This window comes from Pteropus alecto, unplaced genomic scaffold, assembly GCF_000325575.1.
Source record: "Pteropus alecto unplaced genomic scaffold, ASM32557v1 scaffold30, whole genome shotgun sequence".
Classification (NCBI taxonomy): domain Eukaryota; kingdom Metazoa; phylum Chordata; class Mammalia; order Chiroptera; family Pteropodidae; genus Pteropus; species Pteropus alecto.
The window spans coordinates 2679624-2680895 of NW_006429782.1; the positions used below are offsets into that span (position 1 = coordinate 2679624).

General features: G+C 57.2%; 1 protein-coding gene across 1 annotated transcript in view; it reads left to right on the forward strand.

Moving 5' to 3' along the window:
• HDGFL2 (HDGF like 2) overlaps positions 1-1272 on the forward strand; it is a 19735-nt gene that overhangs the window by 2697 nt on the left and 15766 nt on the right. Inside the window, exon 3 of the mRNA XM_025043150.1 lies at positions 1-63. This exon is cut by the window's left edge and continues 64 nt beyond it. Coding sequence (XP_024898918.1) covers positions 1-63 — 63 coding nt within the window. The remainder of the gene's footprint in view (positions 64-1272) is intronic.

A 1272-nucleotide genomic window follows, 5' to 3' on the forward strand; every position in this document is an offset into this window, starting at 1 on the left:
AAGGCTTCAAAGGGACTGTGGGAGATCCAGAACAACCCCCACGCCAGCTACAGCGCCCCTCTGGTGAGTGCCTGCGGGGGGGAGGCTGGCGGGGCATCTGCGAAGGCCGTGCTTGTGTGTGCTGGGGACCAGAGGTGGCCGTCGCGCTGGGCCTCTGGGGTAGGGATCCAGCCCTGGGTGCTGCTGATCAGTCGCACGTGGCGATGTTGAGCCTTGTCCCTGGCCCCTACCCCCTCGGTACCAGCAGCCCCCGCCCCACTCCCGTCACGACCACCAGGCATGTCCTCGGACATCGCCTGGTATCCCCTGGGTGGGGCGGAGGGGTGCAGGCTCACCCCTGGTGAGACCCACTGCTTTAGGATTAGCCTGAGTTTATAACTGTCGTTAGAGCTCTCATAAAACCTTTTGTTTTCTAAGGAAAACTTTTTTTTTTTTTTTTCAGCAAAATCCCACATTTCTGCCATTACTGCCAAAGTTTAGACTCAGAAAAGGGCAGCGCTTAGTAATTGTGAGGGTTCTCGCTTAGGTGGGAAAAAAATGCCAAGAATCAGAGGTGACATCTCAGAAGAGAATTGGTGTCTGGAAACATTCAGGGGAAGGAAAGGATCTAGAAAAATCGAAGTTAAATTCATGAAAAGTCCTGAAAGGCCGTGGAAGGATAGCAGAAGGGTCCTTGCTTTGGCTGTTTCGGGGTGAGATGCAGATCAGGGGACCCTGGCCAGGGGATCTCTGCTCCTCTGTGAATCACCGCTTTTGGGGTTTCTGTGGCTGGTGCGGGGAGGCAGAGTAGCCTGGCCTCAGGTTGGCCGGAAGTGAACTGACCTAGAGGGCAGAGCTTGGCCGCTGGGGAGGAAGAGCACTTCCGGCAGGGCCCATGTCGGGGGAGGCGGGAGCTGCAGAGAGTCTGGTTTGTGCGCTCGAAGGACCGGGTGTTTCTGTAGGGCCTGGTCCTGTTTGAGGACTTTGGGTCTTGAGATGGTCTGGGTGTGCATCTTTTGCGGCTCCGTCTGCCCGCTGATCCGGCAAGGCGCTCCTGTAGCGACACCTGCCACGTGCCACATGTCACATGCCGTTCTGGGGACCAGGAATCCACGATGACTCAGACACACTTCTTGCCTCTCAGGAGCTCACAGCCCAGAATTCGGGGTTCTCTCAACAGATGGGCCAGGCTCACGTTTGGTGCACGTTGGAGGCGCTTGACTTTTACCTCCCGTGAAGAGTCTGGGAGACGGTCCCCCTGCTTTGATGCCCCGTGCTTGCATGTCCCCACCT